This window comes from Hemitrygon akajei, chromosome 8 (genome assembly GCF_048418815.1).
Source record: "Hemitrygon akajei chromosome 8, sHemAka1.3, whole genome shotgun sequence".
NCBI classification, from domain to species: Eukaryota; Metazoa; Chordata; class Chondrichthyes; order Myliobatiformes; family Dasyatidae; genus Hemitrygon; species Hemitrygon akajei.
Genome location: NC_133131.1, coordinates 28488684 through 28508675, shown reverse-complemented (window position 1 = coordinate 28508675; position 19992 = coordinate 28488684). Strand labels below are relative to the sequence as shown.

Below are 19992 nucleotides of genomic sequence, written 5' to 3'. Positions count from 1 at the left end.
CAAGAGCAAAGATTTCCTGGAAGTCTTTCTGCTAACACATTTGGACTCACACAAGCAGAAGATAGTAATATTTTAAACCATTTGAAATGTAAAATTAAACTGGCATAACTACTCACTTTGCTCGAAGGGCAAGTTGTCTGTCATTGGGACACACCCACTGATCTGTTCCACTTCCAAATATTGTATCAGCCATAGCTTCTGCCCACTGAGAACCAATCAGGAGGAAAAAGTACAAGTCAATAGTGAATGTCAAGCAACCAACACTCCAAAGTTAAATATCACTGTTTATTTCACATCCATCATTGTTCTAGAATTCTGCAGCTCTTTACAAGGTCTAGGTAAATGAAAATGCAGCAGCACAGCAAAATTAGAGGCAAAGATAAAATCAAAGATGCTGCTTAAAAGACTATTTGACTTCAGAGAAGCCATATTGAAGCTCATATTGTTTTAATCAAATACTTAACATGATTCTATCCACTATAAAAAAAAGCATTACAGTTCTTCAAAATTTATATCTTGTCAACTAATCTCATTAGGAGATTTGCTTGGCACAAAAATATAAACGTTCATTTTGCAATTAGCCATTTCTGACTGGCAGCATATCCATCAGGTCTACACATAATAACTTCAGTCCACTGCTCCACTCTCTCCATACTCCGAACTGTGCGGCTAAGCGCAGCTCAAACAATATCAAATGACATAACCATTGTTGGCAGAATTTCAGATGTCAGCAAGGAGGCGTACAGGAGTGAGACAGATCAGCTGGTTGAGTGGAGTTGTAACGACAACTTTGCACTTAACATCAGTAGGACCAAGGATCTGGTTGTGGACTTCACGAAGGGGAAGCCAGCAGAACACACACCAGTCGTTATTGATAGGCCAGCAGTGGAAAGGGTGAGAAGCCTGAAGTTCCTGGGTATCAACATCTCTGGAAATCTATCTGGGCCCAAAGTGGTGATGCAAATACAAAGAATACTGCTGGCAGTTATATTTCATTAGGAGTTTGAGGAGATTTGGTACAATCAACGTTCAAAGTAAATTTATATCAAAGTACATGTATAGGTCACCATATACTACCTAGAATTCATTTTATTGCAGGCATTCACAATATATACAAAGAAAAACAATAGAATCAATTGTAGAGACCTGTTCAGCACAACCTTTTGGGCCAAAGGACCTGCATTGTGCTGTAGGTTTTCCATGTTTCTAATTAAAACCACAAAGACAATCAATGTGCAAAAGACAACAAATTGTGTAAATAAAAAAGGAAAACAAAATAACAATAATAGATAAATAAGTAAAATATAATATCGAGGAGCTGTAGAGTCCATAAGCTGTAGAATCAGTTGGAACTTCAGTATTAGGGCGTGTGAAATTCTCCGCCCTGGTTCAGAAGCCTGATGGATGAGGAGTAATGAATGACTTCTCCTGACTGTGCTTTTTGGAATAATTCCTCAAAATATCCCTGGTATTTCTGTGTCTGACCAACATGTTATTGTGTTTGTTACATTGATAGCTAGGAGGGCCATCCTGTTGAAATGGAAGGATATATCAGCTCCTACTTTGTCACAACGGTTCTCTCACGTGGTGCTGTGTCTTAGCTTGGAGAAAATTAGAAGTCGAACCTTTGAATTTGATTTTGAGAAGAGATGGGGCTCATTTGCTCGTTATTATCATTTCAGTTAATTGATAGATTTCCTCCATGATCTAAGTGTAATTTTTGTTTTTGATATATCTTTCTTTCTGATTGGCTGCTTGATGTTTATTTTTAGAAGCTTTCTGTATGACGCATGGCTCCGGGGTTGTACCTCCAATGGGTTTCTTTTTTCCCCCTCACTTTTCTTGCTTAGTAGGGTTTTTCTTATATTCACAAAAATTTTCAATCTTGAAGATAATTTCTTTTTTTTTTGAGGTAGTGTAAGTGTTGTTACTTTGATGTACCTGTGTTATTTTTGAATAATAATAATAATAATAATAATAAAAAGATTTGAAAAGAATAACTTCTTCTGCTCCTACTGGTGAGGGATCTTTGGCTCCTGCTCCTCTACCTCCTTCCCGATGGCAGCAGTGAGAAGAGAGCATGGCCTGAAGGGTGTGGATCATTGATGATGGACGCTACTTTCCTTTGACAGCACTCCTTGTATATGTACTCAATGGAGGGGAGGGCTTTATCCGTGATTGACAAGCCTGTGTCCACTACCTTTTGTAGGCTTTTCCGTTAGGGCATTGGTGTTGAATCACCATTCTGGTATGGAGGGGCCACTGCCCAGGATCAGAAAAAGCTGCAGAAAGTCGTAAACTCAGCCAGCTCCATCATGGGCACTATCCTCCCCGGCATCCAGGACCCCTTCAAAAGGCTGCATCTATCATTAAGGGCCCCCATCACCCAGGACATTCCCTCTTTTCATTACTACCATCAAGGAGGTGGCACAGGAGCCTGACGACACGCCATCAACATTTTAGGAACAGCTTCTTAGACCATCAGACCTTAAGACATAGGAGCAGAATTAGACCATTCAGCCCATCATCTGCTCTGCCAAGCAATCATGGCTGATCCTGGATCCCTCTCAACTCCACACACCTGCCTTCTCATCATGCCCTTTGATGCCCTGAACAATCAGGAAACGATCAACTTCCCCCTTAAATATGCCCACAGATGTGGCCTCCACCACAGTGTGTGGCAGTGCATTCCTCAGATTCACTACTCTCTGGCTAAAAATATTCCTCCTTATCTCTGTTCTAAAAGGTTGCCCCTCAATGTTGAGACCTTGCCCTCTAGTTCTGGATAGCCCCACCATAGGAAGCATCCTCTCCACATCCACCCTATCTAGTCCTTTCAACATTCAGTAGGTTTCAATGAGATCCCCTGCATTCTTCTAAATTCCAGTGAGTACAGGCCCAAAGCTGCCAAATGTTCCTCTATGTTAACCCTTTAATCCCAGAATCATCCTCTGGACTCTCTCCAACGACAACACATCCTTTCTGAGATATGGGGCCCAAAACTGTTGACAATACTCCAAATGCAATCTTATAAAAGCACCAGCATTATCTCCTTCCTTTTATATTCTATTTCCCTTGAAATAAATGCCAACATCACACTTGCCTTCCTTACCACAGTCTCAGCCTAGAAATTAACCATCTGGGAGCCTTGCAGAAGTCCCTCTGCCCTTCTTATGTTTGAATCCTCTTCCCATTTAAATAATAGTCCACACTAACTGTTCCTTTTACCAAAATGCATTGTTCATTTACCAGCACTGTATTCCACCTGCCATTTTTTTCCCCATTCTTCCAATTTGTCCAAGCCCTGCTACAATCACTTTGCTTCCTCAGCACTACATACTGCCATCAATTCCACTGTCGAAATCATTGACAAACTTTGTGAAAAGTAGCGGTCTTAATACTGAACCCTGAGGAACACCAATAGTCACTGGCAGCCAATCTGAAAAGGTTCCCTTTATTCCTACTCAATGCCCCCTGCCTGTCAGTCACTCCTCTATCCATGCCAGTATCTTTCCTGTAACATAGGCCATGGGATTTTATCTTCTTAAGCAGCCTCATGTGTGGCGCCTTATCAAATGCCTTCTGAAAACCCAAGTAAATGACATCCACTGCCTCTTCTTTGTCTACCCTGCTTGTTACTTCCTCGAACAACTCTAACAGATTTGTCATGCAAGATTTCCCTCAACAAAAACCAGGCTGACATTGACTTATTTTATCATTAGTCTCCAAGTACCCTGAAACTTCATCCTTAATAATAGACTACAACACTTTCCCAGCCACTGAGGTTAGGCTAACCGGCCTATAATTTCCTTTCTTTTGCCTTCCCCCCTTTCTTAAAGAGTGGAGTGACAATTGCAATCCTTCAGTCCTCTGGGACCATGCCAGAATCAAATGATTCTTGAAAGATCATGGTCTTACGTCATCAGCTTTCTGAATGGACAACGAACCATGAACACTACCTCACCATTTTTTTTTCTTTTTTATTCTCTTTTAGCACTACTATTTAATTTACTTTATATATATATTCCTTATTGTAATTTTTAGTTTTCATTATTAAGTAATATACTGGTGTAATGTACTGGTGCTGTAAAACAACAAATTTCATGACAAATGCCAGTGATACTGACCCTGATTCCCTATCAGGCTGTGATGCAACCTGTCAGGATACTCTCCACCATGCATCTAGAGAAGTTTAAGTTTTTAGATGGCATGCCAAATCTTCACAAACATCTAAGAAAGTCGAGGCACTGCTGTCCCTTCTTTATAATGGCACTTACTGTATATGCTGGACCTAGACCAGATCCTTTGAAGTGATAACACCAAGGAATTTAAAGTTATTGGCCCTCTCCACTTCTGATCCCCTGATAATCCTCCAATTTCCACCAAGGTCCCTTTAGCAAATTTCTACAGATGTACCGTGGAGAGCATTCTGCCTGGCTGCATCACTGTCTGATATGAAGGTGCCAATGCACAGGATCGGAAAAAGATGCAGAGGGTTGCGGCCCACAGATCCAAATATCAAACTAGTGCTCCTGGGGAGGGGAAGATGATGAAATGCCAATTAAACTCATGTTAAAATACTTACTTTTCCATGTTTTTACTCTCCTAATCAATATCTTTTTTTAACTTCAGCTGCATCACAAACCAAACCACGTTTCTTCTAAATATTTTCTTTTATGTTTCTTTTAAGTCAGCCTTGATGTTGATCCATATTTGGAAGAAGCACCAAGAGTACCAAGGGTTCAGAATGTACCATCACTAAAGAGGCCTAGCAGTACAGATGGAGCCGTCTGAGTCCTGAAGGACATTGCTGCCAACCTGAGATGGTGAGTGAACCCATGAGGAATAAATATAATTCATCACATCCTCATTGTGACAGATACATCTTTTCACAACAGCATTCGGAGGAGACTACCATACAGTCTTTACGAAGACAAAGTCCAATCTTCACATCAAGAATATCATCAATCTCACTGTGTGTCAAAATAATTGTACTAAATGGCACAGACCCAGAACAGATCTGGTGACTGGTGCCTGTGGTTTGCTCAGTTCCTTCATTCAAAGGCAAGAGAAAAGATCATAATTAGAAATAAAAATAAAGGATGAAGTAAGAATTAATAATTTTCAAAAGGATGAAAATTTATAAATAATAAATAATTTGACATTTATAAATAACAAAACATTCACATGAACAAAAGCCTCAGGAGTTTTATAGCAAACTCTCAGAGCAAGCTAATGATATGAAGAAGAGCAAAATATAAATTTTCTATGACCAGATGTAACAATCAATTCTTTAGTGATTAAAAATGCTGTTAACATCAGTGGTTACTATAGAAACCATTTCACCACAGTGCACTCTACTAATGGGAATTACATACAGAGCTCTGACAAGAAACCCAGGGTTGTATTACAAGCTCAGGAGTGTACTCCTATTATACAGAAATTATTTTAAAGTATATATGTAAGCATACTTTGGAAAATTATTAGGTCTGATTCCTTTCAGGTAAAATAAATTGACAGTCTAAAATATCACAGATACTGGAATACTACAGTTAATTTTTTTCTGTTCAGTAAAAATATTACAACAGATCACCATAGAAACTATATTACACAATGTTGCTGCTAACCCTGAAATATTCAAGCCATTTGGCTGAAACGAAAACAAAGCACTGGATAGCAAATCACAGTCATTGAAGGAATATTCCAATATAAAGTGCTGCCGAACATTTGAGGATTCTGAATTGTAACCAATTAAAATTAATGATACTGCCTGACCTGCTGAAGTCCTCCGGTGTGTGTTGCAAATTAAAGTGTTCACTATTAAAACATCAATGAGAATGAAAACATACTAAACGAACTATCTAGCAAGGCGGCTCACAACATCTACCATGTGCTTCCCTCCACGCCAACTCAATTCACTCCACCTGTCTCTCAGATCGTGAAGTGAAGCGGACACTGCACTGACCGATGTGCCTCCTACTTGTGCTACTACCAGGCTACCAGCACTTTACTCTGACTAGTGCAGCCACGACATCTAGGACAGAAGTGGGAAGGAAGAGGATGGAGGGGAACAGGGAGCTAAACCAGGCTGATTTGATCCAAATTCTGTACCCAGAGATTAGGCCTATGCAATATCACTTCACCCCAACCCTGTTTTCTATTACTTCTCTCCCCCTGCCCCTAAACATAGTCTATTCCCATAATCCTTCAACACCTCTCCTTTTTCCCATCTGATCCCTCCTCCCTATTTGTCTCACTTTCTATTTTCCTTACACTCTCTCCCTGCCCCATTCCTCTTCTTGCCAACATTGGAATCCTATCGTGCAGAAACAGGACCAATCGGCCCACTTCATACGCATCAACTGTGAGGCCTATCTACGTTAATCGCATTAGGCCTGTATCCCCATACCACAGGGTTCCCAACATTTTTTATGCCACCTACCAATACCACTAAGCAAGGGGTTTATGGACCCCAGGTTGGGAACCCCTGCTCTATGTCTTTGTTATCCAAGTAGTTATCCAAATACCTTTAAAGTGTTATTGATGTATACCCCCCATCACCACTTCCACTGGTAACTTTTCCCAGAAAACCACCACACTCCTTAATAAAAAAACTGACAACTCAGATTTACTTTGAATTTCTCCCCCTCACCCTTAGCCCATGCCTTCTAGATCTAGACTCTCCTTCTGAGAAAAAGACTTTGACAATCTACTCTCACTCTTCTCATAAACTCTACATGGTCACCCCTCAGCTCTTAATTTCTACTGACAATGAACACCAGCCTAGCCAATCAGTCCTTGTAACTACAGTCCTCCATTCTAGCCAGAATCCTGGTGAATCTTCTTCACATTACCTACACACACTATTTTTAACACAGAACTTTGTCCGGGAAAACTTTCTTACTTTAAAATTCTTAGATGCATTTGAACAATTTGACAAAGAATGAAACTGTTTGACTGTCACATGTCCGTTAGGTGGCAGTCTAGAGCAAGTCTGCCACTGTAGCTCCAAATCTATCCACAATTATCAGCTTTTCTGTGAATGTTCTAAAGGACTGTGTCACAATGGTATTCAAAAATCTTCTTTACAAATCTAACCTGAAGTACTTGTTTATTCCGGCACATTCTTGTCCTGAATGAAAAGACATGACACCGGTAAATGTGACAGGATGGAGGATAATGTTATGAACTGGACTCCAAAGGCTTGTCAAAAGCACGTGAAATGATTTAGTCTGGTGCATGCTGAGACCAACAGCAGCACTACTGCATCAATAAATGGAAGTTACGAATCTCTCCTTCAAAGCCTCAATTTTATTATTTTACATTCAAATGGTCACACTATGCAACTGTGTAGTACCTGCCAAACCACAGGTAGCCCCCTTTTCAAGATCGTTCTGTCCACTAGCAACTCTTTAAAAATATATTTTCCATTTTAGGTCATACATAACAATAGAAATAAATTAGTAATCTTGCATGACAGAAATCTACTTCAATCATTACTGCGTCTAATAAGTTCTTTGCATTTCAATCATTTACAACAATATTTAAAGCACTTCTAATGGAAAGAGTAGGTTGTGTTCTGAGGTATGGAAGCATACAAAAGCTCAGGTGGGATAAAGTATAACTTGCTTGCAAGATACAAGAAAATTATTTTATTAGTCTCAAAAGCAGTCATTATCTTGTAACTGAGCAACTTGCAATACATGAACAATGTACCAAGATATTTATTGCTCCATAAACAATTGTTACAAAAGAATATTTGTTTTTCTGTTTACTGAGTCCCATTTATTGCGTTATGCTATAAGACCTGATCATACTTCACTGTGCATACATCAGATGTATGAAGACATTTGTGCAAGCTTATCTTCTCAAAGATGATAATTTGGGTTTCATTGATAGTACATCCAATCAAACATTTACAACCAATGTTCAAATTATGTTATTTACATGTATATTGTTACATATCATAATATTAATGGGACACAAACCTGAGACTGTATTGAGATTTGTTATGCCGTTGGCCCCCTCCTTTGTGAAAATCGCAAGAACTCTAGTTAAGGGGGGTCAACTGACCCAAGAGAGAGAGACGTGCGAAAGACCACGTTCTCCCAAGAAGCAGAATAAAAGTGACTTTGACTATTGTCTCATGGAGACCACCTGAAAAGCCCTCGGGCAAAGTGGGCTGGTTGAGAGAGAGATCGCATTACCTGCAACTTGATTGACACCTGCGATCCCGTGAAGAAGTATAAAGGCGGGTCTGAGGGGAGGACCCTCAGATGCACCAAGGAAACACACGAAGGAGAAACGCTAGAAATCCTGCGACAGCGTTTTAATAGCTACAGCCGGTGGTGGGGTTCGTGTGCGTCCTTCCCTTGCCTGGGATTGGCGACTTCACCACGGAAGACGGCCTAGCTACAGGGGAAGCCACAGATGAGAGTCCATTCCCCCAACGAGACTTCCGACTACCTCCTACAGGTTGGAAAACCTGTCGGGTAAATGCTTCATGTTCTCTGTCTTTCTAACTAAAAGTGCACCAACGCGACACTTCCGCCGGCAACTAAGTGAAACTGCCGTGATCTAAAAGACTTTTAGATATCCAGTGAACGATATAAAATCTACATTACCCCTAGACGACGATCGAGCTTGTGTTTTGAATGATTATTATTACACCGGTGTTTTAGATTGAGTTTTGATGATCTGAATGTTTTGTATTAACCATACGTTTGTGCCCTTGTTGAATAAAACGGTTGAAAATAGTAGCATCCGACTCAGCTGATCCATCTATCTTTGCTGGTAACTTACCTGGTTACGGGGTTTACGTAACAAGTGGGGTTCTCGTCCCGGATTTGAAACCAAACGGGAGGGTCAGTGAATCGGGCTGTAAGTCCAAACGTAAATCTGGTTACGCAGGTAGCCAGACAGGAAACCAGCAAAGATGGACGTGGGTGAATTTATGAAAAGCCCGACTATGGAGGCGCTAGGGATGGCCACCAAATCAGACTTGTTAAATTTGGGGAAGGCATTAGACCTCACAGCGGTGAAGCCAACAATGAAAAAGCAGGAAGTGCGAAGGGTCATACAACAGCATTACGTTGGGAAGAAGGTGTTTGCAGCTGAGGATTTGGAAAATATTCCCGAAAGGAGATTAGTGAGTGGGACAAATCAGGCAGAGTTGGAGAAAGCAAGGCTGGAACATGAGTTTAAAATAAAGCAGCTAGAAGTAGAAGCAGCTGAGAAGGCTGCAGAGAGAGAGAGAGAGAGAGCCGAGAGAGCTGAGAGGGAAAAAGAAGCCGAGAGAGCCGCAAAGGAAAGGGCTGTGGAAAGAGAGCATGTGTTCAAACTAAAGCAGCTAGAAGCAGAAGAGAAAGAGAAACAAAGGGGCCATGAATTGGAGCTGGACAGGCGAAAGCAAGAGCGAAGAACTCGAGGGGACAAGAGAGAGGAGGGGTTTGATATTAGTCGGGCGTTGAGGTTGGTCCCCCCGTTCGAGGAGACGGATGTTGATAGTTATTTCTTGCTTTTTGAAAAGGTGGCAGGGAATCAGCAGTGGCCCAGAGAGCAATGGGTGGCGTTGTTACAAAGTGTGTTACGAGGAAAAGCACAGCGGGTATATACCGCGCTGCCCACAGAAAGGGACGGGAATTATGATCAAGTAAAGGAGGCCATTCTCCGAGGTTATGAGTTAGTACCTGAGGCGTATAGACAAAGGTTCCGAAATTTAAAAAGAGGGTGGAATCAAACGTATACCGAGCTAGCCCATGAGAAGGGTGTGCTCTTGGACCGTTGGTGCACAGCTGAAAAGGTGGCCGAGAACTATGGGCGTCTCAGGGAGTTAGTTTTGATTGAGGAATTTAAAGGTTGCGTTCCGGAAGAGATCCGAATGTATTTAAATGAGAGGACGAATCAGTCCATCTCAGAGATGGCTAGGCTCGCAGATGAATATGCCCTAACCCACAAGACAAAGTTTTCCTCGCCAAAAAGTTACCCGAGAGACCGTCGGAATAGTAGGGAAAGTCCGCCGGCTAAGGGAGAAACTCCGCCGGGAGCTAGCACAAAAGGTGAGGATAACAGACAGGAAACCTGGAGATCTCCTGGTTTAAACTGTTTTAATTGTGGAAAGGTGGGACATATTGCATCAAAATGCTTTGCTCCGAGAAAGGAGCCAGAGAGGGAGAGAGCAGCGACCCCTATCGGGCGTGCAGTGGTAATCAGGAAGTTGACAAGAGGGCCCCAGGTAGATGGAGTACCGGAGGGGCGGGAGACATTTAGTTCCGAAGGAACCGTGTCTTTGAGGGAAGGGGACCCCCCCCCATCCCCGTACGAATTTGGAGAGACACGGGGGCGGAACTATCGTTAATTAGCCGTAATGTGTTAAATTTCGGCCCTCGGACAGGGGAGGTTGCCCTGAGAGGAATCGGGAACCAGACCGCGGTCGTGCCTTTGCATAGGGTCTTTCTCGATTGCGAGTTGGTGTCGGGACCTGTGGAGCTAGGAGTCCTGCCGGAGTTACCGGGGGAGGGCGTGGACCTCCTGTTGGGTAATGACCTCGCGGGTGGGAAGATCGGAACCGCCCTGATAGTTGAGGCCCCGCCCATGGAGTCCCCGAGCTATCGCGCATGCGCGGTCACTCGCAGCCTGTCGAGAGCGGCGGCTGGGACAGCGTGCAGTGTGAAATTGGCCCAGACGTTTTTACCGACCCTACACCACGAGGGTTCAGAGGGTGGTAAAACAGAAAGTAGTAAAGTAAAAGGGGGTAAGGGCGAGGAGATAGCTCCCCCCTTAGTGAAGAGAAAGGTCCTAGAGGTAGGAAATAAAGATGAGAAACGGATAAAGCTGTTAAAACGTCCAGAGTTGGACGTGGTTGATCTGTCTGGTTTGGCAGAATTGTTTGGAGAAGTTGAGAGTTCTAAAGATGTTCTCGATGGTCCCGAGAGTGAAATGAGGGCAGTCTTAGAGGAGAAGGGTATCCTTGCTGTGGAGAAGTCAGCTGACATGGCTGAGGAGGTTGTTTCAGCTCGCAGGGTTGCGCCTTCCCCAACAGGGGGCTGCCTGGAGAGTTACTGGAAGGAGGGGGGGGCGTTAGAATTTGAAAAAGGTACGGGTGTTGAAAACCTGGAAGAGGCCAATGTCCCGTTTGAGTGTGTCCAAGATGGGGATACACATGGTGCTGAACCTAGTCACGGAACTCAAGGGAAAGGGGGATGTGTAGTTCCCAAATTGAATGAAGAAAATTTAAAGGCTGGACTGATATCAAAAGCAGCAACCAGGCTACAGAGACAATGGCTTGGTACCACAAAGCCTGTGAATCAATTACAGGTTGAGTTGGAAGGTAAAGGGGCCCCACACGCTATTGTTATTCCAGAGTGTGGTGTGAAAAGGCAGAATTTGAAATGCTGTCTGAACAAAGCGAGATCGCTTGCGGATCTTAAATTGGAAACTAATAGCATGACGGGTCCTGAAGAGAAAAACGACAAATTGCCTAAAATTAAGGAATTGGGTGGTCTAAGTTTGGAACACGCTGATAAAATAACTCCTATGAAAGGAGCGGGCGAAAGCCTATTTCGCCAGGGTGCCCAAGATCGCCACGAGGGAAGTAACCGGAAAAAAGGCGAGGGTTAATGGGGACGCGATTTTTAAAATAGCAGAAGCCGGTTTTAAGGGATTTTGACAAAGTATGTGAATAATAAAGACAACACCCATGGAAGCTTGACTGTTAAGTTTGAAAGTAGCATAAAAATTTGTCTTTTGCATGAACCTTTGTAGATGTATGTAAGCTAAGATCACACCTCCTTAGTTATGTTGCTGAAGAAAGCAAATAAATAAGGTGGTTATTGAGCTGAAGTTTGATGCTACCAGGCGTTAGTATGGCACATGAGGTTAAGGTATTAAAGAAAAGGGGCACTGTACTTGTTACCTGTTTAGATACTGACTTGAATGTATAACAGTAGTACTCTGTGAAGAGAAAAGCTTGTGTAGTATGTAGATTCAAAAAAAAAAAAAAAAAAAAATTCCTGTGTCAACCTGTTTTTAACCGCTGGTTAAAAACCCATTATGGGGGGAGGTGTTATGCCGTTGGCCCCCTCCTTTGTGAAAATCGCAAGAACTCTAGTTAAGGGGGGTCAACTGACCCAAGAGAGAGAGACGTGCGAAAGACCACGTTCTCCCAAGAAGCAGAATAAAAGTGACTTTGACTATTGTCTCATGGAGACCACCTGAAAAGCCCTCGGGTAAAGTGGGCTGGTTGAGAGAGAGATCGCATTACCTGCAACTTGATTGACACCGCGATCCCGTGAAGAAGTATAAAGGCGGGTCTGAGGGGAGGACCCTCAGATGCACCAAGGAAACACACGAAGGAGAAACGCTAGAAATCCTGCGACAGCGTTTTAATAGCTACAGCCGGTGGTGGGGTTCGTGTGCGTCCTTCCCTTGCCTGGGATTGGCGACTTCACCACGGAAGACGGCCTAGCTACAGGGGAAGCCACAGATGAGAGTCCATTCCCCCAACGAGACTTCCGACTACCTCCTACAGGTTGGAAAACCTGTCGGGTAAATGCTTCATGTTCTCTGTCTTTCTAACTAAAAGTGCACCAATGCGACACTTCCGCCGGCAACTAAGTGAAACTGCCGTGATCTAAAAGACTTTTAGATATCCAGTGAACGATATAAAATCTACATTACCCCTAGACGACGATCGAGCTTGTGTTTTGAATGATTATTATTACACCGGTGTTTTAGATTGAGTTTTGATGATCTGAATGTTTTGTATTAACCATACGTTTGTGCCCTTGTTGAATAAAACGGTTGAAAATAGTAGCATCCGACTCAGCTGATCCATCTATCTTTGCTGGTAAGTTACCTGGTTACGGGGTTTACGTAACAGATTAAAGACCAGTTATGTGATCAACTTAAAGAATGAAAATTGCTTTAATGAAAAACCTTTACATGGTGTTTTTGCCAAAGATCAAATCTATAATACTGTATATGGAATATATTTTCAAGAATCACATTCAGTCAAAATATGTGGAGCAATTTTAAACAGTCAACCTTAACTCTACTTTTGCATCAATGCTTTGCTCAACTGTACAACTTATCATATGTCCTTAGTGCTTTCCAAGGGAAATCTATCTTACTACTTTTTGTAATGATCAAGTGCTCATTTTTTCTCCTGACAAAACCATCTGCTGATTTTGGACACAGGTATGCCAACTTCTGTAGTCTTATGAGCCAACCTCATAACAGAACTGACAACAGTCATCACGAAGGCTTTGAACAATCTTTCTTGTTTACTATCTCCCTCTCTCCCATATAGACACAGATGCACCCATAGGCTCAAGTTCCATTTCCCACAATGTCACAGTTGTAGAGGACAGTGGACTGGTGGGTGTCAGGGAGAGGAAGTCAAAGACAAATGGATTGGGCAAGAATCAGATAAAGTAATTAGACCGTGATTCTAACAGACAGTGGAGAATATTCCAGTCAACCACATCAAAGCTCAGAGACAAATCAACGAGAAAGAGATGGGATGATGCGGGTTGGACCCAAAGGATGTTTGTTATTTGCAAACTGGATTTAGGTCTTATCAGAGTCAAAAATGTGTATAGTGGAGTTTAAATATGTATGATGGGAAATAAGTACAGGCTTAGGAGGCATCAACACTTTGAGAGGGAGGAAGAAAGTATTTACAGTAAATGAACAGTTTATAATATTACTAAATCCTACCTGACATTAGGTCCACAGTGAAGTACCACAAGATTCAAAGCCAATACCATGTAATTCTATAGTTTTTTCTACATGCAATACATTTTAAATAAGAGCAATAATAGACAGCAAACTGATGAGTTCTGATGCAGGAACTCTGACTTAAAATATTAACTTCTGATTCTCCATTGGCAGACGCTGCCTGATTTGCTCAGTACATCCAGCATTTCCTGCTTTTTTTTATCTTATAAAGGACTGACTGGCTCACTAATTGATTGGGTTTCTAGATTAGGCAGTCCGATATAATACATCCCCTTAACATACCTTTTCAAAAACCCAGATTTAAGTATTAACAGTAAAGTTGGCATTATAGTTTACACAAAGCATTAACTGTAATGCGGAATGATAGCATAGCAGCTAGTGCATCACTTTACAGTACCTGGGTTCAGTTCCTGCCGCTGTCTGTAAGGAGTTTGTATGTTCTCACCGTGACTGTGTGGGTTTACTCCAGGCGCTCTGTTTTCCTCCCACAGTCCACAGACATATGGGTTAATAAGTTAATTGGTCATTTAGATGTAATTGGGCTGCACGCATTCGGTGGGTCAGAAGGGCCTGTTACTGCACTGTATCAGTATCTGAAGATGATGTGCAGGCTGCATTCAAGAGAGTGAATCCAAGGAAAGCATCTGGTCTGGATGGAGTACCTAGCCAAATACTGAAGACCTGTGCTGATCAACCGGCTTGTGTACTTACAGATAACTTCAACCTCTTGTTCCAGCAGTGAGTGGTGCCCACCTACTTCAAGCAGGCTTCATAGAAACATAGAAAACATAGAAAATAGGTGCAGGAGTAGGCCATTCGGCCCTTTGAGCCTGCACCGCCATTCAGTATGATCATGGCTGGTCATGCAACTCAGAACCCTGCTTTCTCTCCATACCCCCGATCCCTTTAGCCACAAGGGCCATATCTAACTTCCTCTTAAATATAGCCAATGAACCGGCCTCAACTGTTTCCTGTGGCAGAGAATTCCACAGATTCACCACTCTCTGTGTGAAGAAGTTTTTCCTCATCTCGGTCTTAAAAGGCTTCCCCTTTATCCTTAAACTGTGACCCCTCATTCTGGACTTCCCCAACATCGGAAACAATCTTCCTGCATCCAGCCTGTCCAATCCCTTTAGAATTTTATACGTTTCAATAAGATCCCCCCTCAATCTTCTAAATTCCAGTGGGTATAAGCCTAGTCGATCCAGTCTTTCTTCATATGAAAGTCCTGCCATCCCAGGAATCAATCTGGTGAACCTTCTCTGTACTCCCTCTATGGCAAGAATGTCTTTCCTCAGATTAGGGGACCAAAACTGCACACAATATTCTAGGTGCGGTCTCACCAAGGCCTTGTACAACTGCAGTAGAACCTCCCTGCTCCTGTACTCAAATCCTTTTGCTATGAATGCCAACATACCATCTGCCTTTTTCACCGCCTGCTGTACCTACATGCCCACCTTCAATGACTGGTGTACAATGACACCCAGGTCTCGTTGCATCTCCCCTTTTCCTAATCGGCAACTGTTCAGATAATAATCTGTTTTCCTGTTCTTGTAACCAAAGTGGATAACCTCACATTTATCCACATTAAATTGCATCTGCCATGAATTTGCCCACTCACCTAACCTATCCAAGTCACCCTGCATCCTCTTAGCATCCTCCTCACAGCTAACACCGCCGCCCAGCTTCGTGTCATCCGCAAGCTTGGAGATGCTGCATTTAATTCCCTCGTCTAAATCATTAATATATATTGTGAACAACTGGGGTCCCAGCACTGAGCCTTGCGGTACCCCACTAGTCACTGCCTGCCATTCTGAAAAGGTCCCGTTTACTCCCACTCTTTGCTTCCTGTCTGCCAACCAATTCTCTAATTCAGTGAGTGGTGCCCACCTACTTCAAGCAGGCTTCAATTGTACCGGCGCCCAAGAAGAGTATGGTAACCTGTCTAAATGGTTATCAGCCACTGGCACTTACATCTACAGTGATGAAGTGTTTTGAGAGGCTGGTGTTGAAGCACATCAGCTCTTGCCGGAGTGGTGTCTTGGATCTGCTCCAATTTACCTACCGAAGCAGCAGATGCCACTACATTAGCTCCTCACACAACCCTGGAACATCTAGACAGCAAAGATGCATACATCAGGATGCTCTATATTGATTACAGCTCAGCATTTAACACCATCATCCCCTCAAAACTAACCAGTAAACTCCAAGACCTGGGCCTCAGAACCCCCTTGTGCAACTGGATCCTGGATTTCCTTACTTGTGGACAACAGTCAGTTCAGACTGGCAAAAACATCTCCTCCACAATCTCCATCAGCCCAGGAGCACCACAGGGATGTGTGCTTAGCCCACTGCTCTACTCACTCTACACCTATGACCGTGTGCCTAAGTACAGCTCCAACACCATATAAAGGCTTGCTGATGACACCACTGTTATGGGCCAAATCAAATGTGGTGATGAATCTGCATACAGGAGGGAGACTGAAAACTTGGCTGAGTGGTGTAATAACAACAACCTCTCACTCAATGTCAAGGAACCAAGGAACCAAAGACCAAGGAACTGACTGTAGACTTCAGGAGAGGATAACTAGAGGTCCATGAGCCGGTAATAATCAGAGCATCAGAGGTGAAGAGGGTTATCAATAGCCTTGGCAAATTTCTGTAGATGTGTGGTAGGAAGTATGCTGACTGGCTGCATTATAGCCTGGTATGGGAACACCAATGCCTTTCAGTGGAAAATCCTACAAAGGTAGTGGATTCGTCCTAGTACATCACTAGGTAAAATCCTCCCAGTCTTTGAGCACGTCTCTATGAAACATTGCTGTAGAAAAGCAGCATCCATCGTTAAAGGTCCTCACCACCCAGGCCAAGCTCTTTCTTCACAGCTGCCATCAGGTAGAAGGTACAAGTGCCTCAGGACCTGCACCACCAGATTCAAGAACAATTACTACCCTCAACCATCAGGCTTTTGAACAAAAGAGGATAACTACACTATTTAAGGATTCTTACCTTGTTATTTCATGCTCATTATTTATTGCTATTTATTTATTATCTGCACAGTACATCACAGTTTGTGTGACAATTATTTACAAGGATTGTTCACAGTTTATAGTTCCTGATGTTTACAGATCCTGTTTACCGTTAACGTTCTATAGATTTGCTAAGTATGCCATAGAGAAAGAATCATAAGGCTGTATGTGATGACATGTATATACTCTGATACTAAATTTAACTTTGAACTGTAATTTCTTGTTATCATCCAATTAATGCTTGCAACTGGTAGTGAAGATTGTAATTTACAATATAACTGCCAGTAATCCACAGTCAGGATTCTCGGTATTGAAAAGATCTCAACTATTTCCTGCAACTCAAAGTTATTCCATTGGTTGTAAAATACTTTCACATGTCTTGAGGTCATGAAAGGTGGTAAGACAATACACACTTGTCTTTGTACTTCCCTGATTCAGTCCATGGATCCTCTGCTACCAATTTGCACATTTCCTGATATCTTATCAGTTTTTACTTCGATTTCAGTGGATTCAGGATTCAGGAACACCCACCACCAGGTTCTTGAACAGTTATTACCCTTCAACCACCAGAGGGGATAACTTCACTCGCCCTATCTCTGAACTGTTCCCACAGCCTATGGACTCACTTTCTAGAACTCTTCATCTCAGGTTTTCAATATGCATTGCTTATTTATTTATTATCATAATTTATTTTTTATTTCTATTTGCATTTGCATAATTTGTTGCCTTTTACACACTGGTTGTCGCCCTGTGGGTGCAGCTTTTCATTGATTATATTACGGCCGATGGATTTATTGAGAGTGCCCACAAGTAAATGAATCTCGGGGTTCTTTCTGGTGACATACATGTACTTTGATAATAAATTAATTTGAACTTTGACAATTCAAATACAACAGTATACAATACAGACATAGCATCAATAAAATGTCGATTATTGTTGAGAGTTTAATTTTAAGTTCAATGTACCAACCAGGGAAATTGACTTACTTTAAAACCAAGGACCTTCAATAGCCATCAATCGTAGCTTGTTCTTGTTTGATGCTGTTCACTCTATTGACAGAAAACAGCAGCACTTTAGAAAGGTGGACTTCAAGAAACTTTAGAATTCCATGGTAAAGTTGTTCACAATTGGTCAGACATTTGCTGCAGTTTAAAACACTCACATCACTACCCTGCTTAAATCCCATGATGGTTAAACCAGCAGAAATTTGTATCCTCACAGCTTGGGCCGACCAGCTGATTGTCAACAACATCAGAAAATATCTTGTTATTCGCTGGAAATAACTGCAACCAACTGGTTTTATAACCTGGACCTTGCTACATATCTTAATTGACTGGAAGAAGCCAGGTAGGTCACAAATGTAGGACTCGGAGCATTGAGAATGGCACAGCAGTGTTTACACAATCACTTTACAACAGCAGTTGATCACCAATCCGGGTTTGAATCCCACATCGTCTGTAAGGGGTTTTGTACTCTTTCCCCCAGGTGCTCTGGTTTCCACCCACATTCCAAAGGTGCACAGTGAGGGTTACAGTTAGTGACTTGTGGGGATGCGATATCGGTGCCGGAAGCGTGGTAACACTTGCGGGCTGCCCCCAGCACAGCTGATTTGATTTGACACAAATGACGCATTGCACTGTGTGTTTCAACGTACACGAGACATAATGCCACATCTAAATCTTAATCTGAATCGATACCCAGCAGACTGGGAGAAATGAAAGACAGGGCTGTTCTCCTCTCACAGGAACACTAAATTACTTCCCACTACGTCCAGTCTGACCTAGAGAGCAACCTCATGCTGACCCAAAGGAAACACTCACCATGGGCCAGCCTGGGTGCTTGTAAAGACTCCCGAAGAAAGACAACAGCCTTCCAGCGACCACACTGCAGCAACACAGAGGACTCTTAAGATGCAGCACAAAGACATCAAGACCCTTATACAGGTTAAATCACTTAATCTGTAACTTGCACAGAGCGCAGATTTCCCAGTGTAACTCCCAGCAAGCAAGTTTAGATGTTCTTGTGGAAGCTAGAACTTCCCAGCATATTACAGCAGTTCCAAGACTAATTCCAAGCAATGGCAAAGGATACTAGCTGTGCTTAAAAAAACAAACCAGATTTGTATTATTGGTTTACAATTGAGATCAGCAGAACTTAATCTCCAAAGAAACGGCAAATTTGATAAAATACAGTATTTGATTTTCTTGAAAATAAATAGAAGACTAATTCAGTTCAAACTTAATAACTGATAACAAGCACTTAAATGGACACTATTGCCAATTATCTGCTAAGCAGGAATATATAATAGAAATTCTAATAATTAAATGTCACACTCTGTTAATGAAATTACAGCTATTTGAATGTCTTTGTATTTTTCCTTGTATCAACTTCCTCATTAACATAAAGTACCTATGATCAATACCTAGCAAAAACTAATAAAAGTCTTGATAGTTTTTTGCACATCTTCCGTATCAATTGCATAACATTGTTTGACAGGAATGGATAACAGGTCCACAGGTCCCGACCATGAAAAGGAAGACTGATCTAGTCTCAGCATGTACATTTGAAGAATCAAAACATCTTAACACCTACTCTTGAAGGCTTATTCACAAGACCTTGCAGCCTGATTAATTAAACAGTTTCTTTTCCCATGACTCCAATGCTCTTACACCCTCAGCCTCATATTGTACTCCCTATACACTCATGAACTGTGTGGATAGATTCTGCTTTAACGCCACCTACAAGTTTGCAAATTATCGTACCGTAGTGGGCCGTTTGTCAGATCACAATGAGTCAGAGTACAGGAGGCAGATAAAGAGCCTAGTGAAATGCTGCCATGATGACACCCCTTCTGTCAATGTCAGCAAAACTAAAGAGCTGGTCTGTCTACGAAGGTTCTCAGTCATCCCAGGCAGTAGTAGATCAAGGGAACTGGACTTGCTGCACACACAAAATGCTGGGGGAGCTCAGCGGGCCAGGCAGCGTCTATGGAAAAGAGTACAGTCGACATTTCAGGCCAAGATCCTTCAGTAGGACCGGAGAAAAAAAAAAGATGAGTAGAGGTAAACGTGAGAGGGGAAGAGAGGAGGAAGAAACACAAGGTGAGAGGTGAAACCAGGAGGGGAGGGGTGAAGCAAAGAGCTGAGAAGTTGATTGGTGAGAGATACAGGGTTGGAGAAGGGGAATCTAATAGGAGAGGATAGAAGGCCATAGAAGAAAGAA

The 19992-nt window shown here is 42.3% G+C and overlaps 1 protein-coding gene across 5 annotated transcripts in view; it reads right to left on the bottom strand.

Moving 5' to 3' along the window:
• Positions 1-19992, bottom strand: part of LOC140731758 (rab effector Noc2-like) — a 237000-nt gene that overhangs the window by 147003 nt on the left and 70005 nt on the right. For all 5 annotated transcript variants that reach the window (XM_073053529.1, XM_073053531.1, XM_073053530.1 and 2 more), the window contains 2 exons: positions 17757-17819; positions 117-205 (listed from right to left, as the gene is read on the bottom strand). In XM_073053529.1, coding sequence (XP_072909630.1) covers positions 117-193 — 77 coding nt within the window. In that variant the 5' untranslated portion in view covers positions 194-205; positions 17757-17819. The remainder of the gene's footprint in view (positions 1-116; positions 206-17756; positions 17820-19992) is intronic.